At 39.8% G+C, this 1,337-nt stretch overlaps 1 protein-coding gene across 1 annotated transcript; it reads right to left on the reverse strand.

The window, feature by feature from the left end:
• Positions 1 to 1,107, reverse strand: LOC134246082 (uncharacterized). Its single transcript, XM_062728353.1, has 3 exons — positions 650 to 1,107; positions 277 to 352; positions 1 to 42 (listed from the first exon to the last, which is right to left on the reverse strand). The coding sequence occupies exons 1-3, from the start codon at positions 1,105 to 1,107 to the stop codon at positions 1 to 3; spliced, it is 576 nt and encodes a 191-aa protein (XP_062584337.1).
• Between the last annotated feature and the right edge of the window lie 230 nt (positions 1,108 to 1,337).

Raw genomic sequence — 1,337 nt, forward strand, 5'->3', positions numbered from 1 at the left:
TCACTGTAGATATTTGATTTTCTTCACTTGTTTGTTTTCCCTCTGAGCAACAAACAGATTGTCATTTGTATCTGTACACAGTCCCCAGGGTTTACTCAGTCCACAGTCTATGTAACGGAGGAACTGTCCATCCTGGTCTATGATGTGGACACAGTCATTGTCGTAATCAGCTGTAAGGATGTGACTCTGACTGTCTGTGGTGATTCCTAGTGGATTGAATGGTATGTTCTTTGGAGCAGGAGTATGTCCAGTGTACCTGAATCTCAGTTTCCCGGCCTGATTGACCACCACTACTGCTTCAGCTCCACTGTCAGACACACAGATATCCAGGTTCCTGTTCTCAGTTATGTATCTGTAATAAGGACCAGATGAATAGAGAGGTTGACATTTATCATCAAACTGAATGGTTTGTTTCTCTGTGGAGCCAGAGTAACGGACAACTTTTGTTTGTTCTTCATCATCACTGTACATGATAATCAGGAGGTCACCAGAGGAGGTACTACAGACTCCGCGAGGTATCCAGTTCTGTAGTCTGATCAACTCCTCTATCTTCTCATTCTTCACAATGTTCACAGTTCTATCACTGTAATCAGTATAAACTAGATCTCCACTTTTTGTCACTGCTATGTCAGTTGGATTGTTCCCTGACTTGGTTGTGATTGACTTGAGTAGTGATCCCTGATTGATGCTGTAGAGTTTCATTGTTTTGTAACCTCTACTTGTCCAGATTTTTTCATCACTCAGACAGGCCACATTGTAAAGGCCTCTATACCCAGTGTCTATGGTGGTGACAGTCTCTGGTTCATCAAGCAGCTGTTTGACTGGAGGAGAGGATCCAACTTCTGGTGATTTCTGTGTCGTCTTCATGCTGTAGCCATGTTTATCTGAAGTTAAAGAACTTGATGATAAGGTTCCAAACAGTTTACAAAGTTTACAAAGTTCTTCTCCTTGGATTTTTCCTGGAATGAATTTGGGTAAAGATGGTATAATTTTGTGTGGAAGATTTCTGTATATTTGTACATTGGTTGTAACACTAAATAGTTCTGACAAGTCATTAGTGTCTATTGCTATTTCAATTGAATCAATTTCTCCCTTGATGTCAGACATTGTCTTGTTTATTTCATCCAGTTGTTTCTGTAGAGTTTGTAACTGTGTGTTTTTCATCTCATCAACTTCAGCTTTAAGTTTCTTGACAAGTTTGTCAATTTCTTTGTGCCAGTCCTCTCCATGTTTTGTTATGGCTGTTGAGAGATCTCCAAATTCCTTTTCTAACTGACTCATTCTGTTTTGTACATCAGAGGCAATGTCTTGGTAGGTTGGATATATTGTACCATTTA

Source organism: Saccostrea cucullata, unplaced genomic scaffold (assembly GCF_032062105.1).
Source record: "Saccostrea cucullata isolate Sc308-1 unplaced genomic scaffold, CSIRO_AGI_Scuc_v1 ctg13748, whole genome shotgun sequence".
NCBI classification, from domain to species: domain Eukaryota; kingdom Metazoa; phylum Mollusca; class Bivalvia; order Ostreida; family Ostreidae; genus Saccostrea; species Saccostrea cuccullata.

Excerpts from the sequence above, each read along its gene's own strand:
- LOC134246082 (XM_062728353.1), bottom strand. The coding sequence starts at position 1,107 with ATGTCTGACATCAAGGGAGAAATTGATTCAATTGAAATAGCAATAGAC. Across the intron at positions 353-649 it reads CTCAAGTCAATCACAACCAA|ATACATAACTGAGAACAGGA; the intron begins GTCAGGGAACAA and ends TCCTTATTACAG. Across the intron at positions 43-276 it reads CAGTAGTGGTGGTCAATCAG|AGGGAAAACAAACAAGTGAA; the intron begins GCCGGGAAACTG and ends TTTGTTGCTCAG.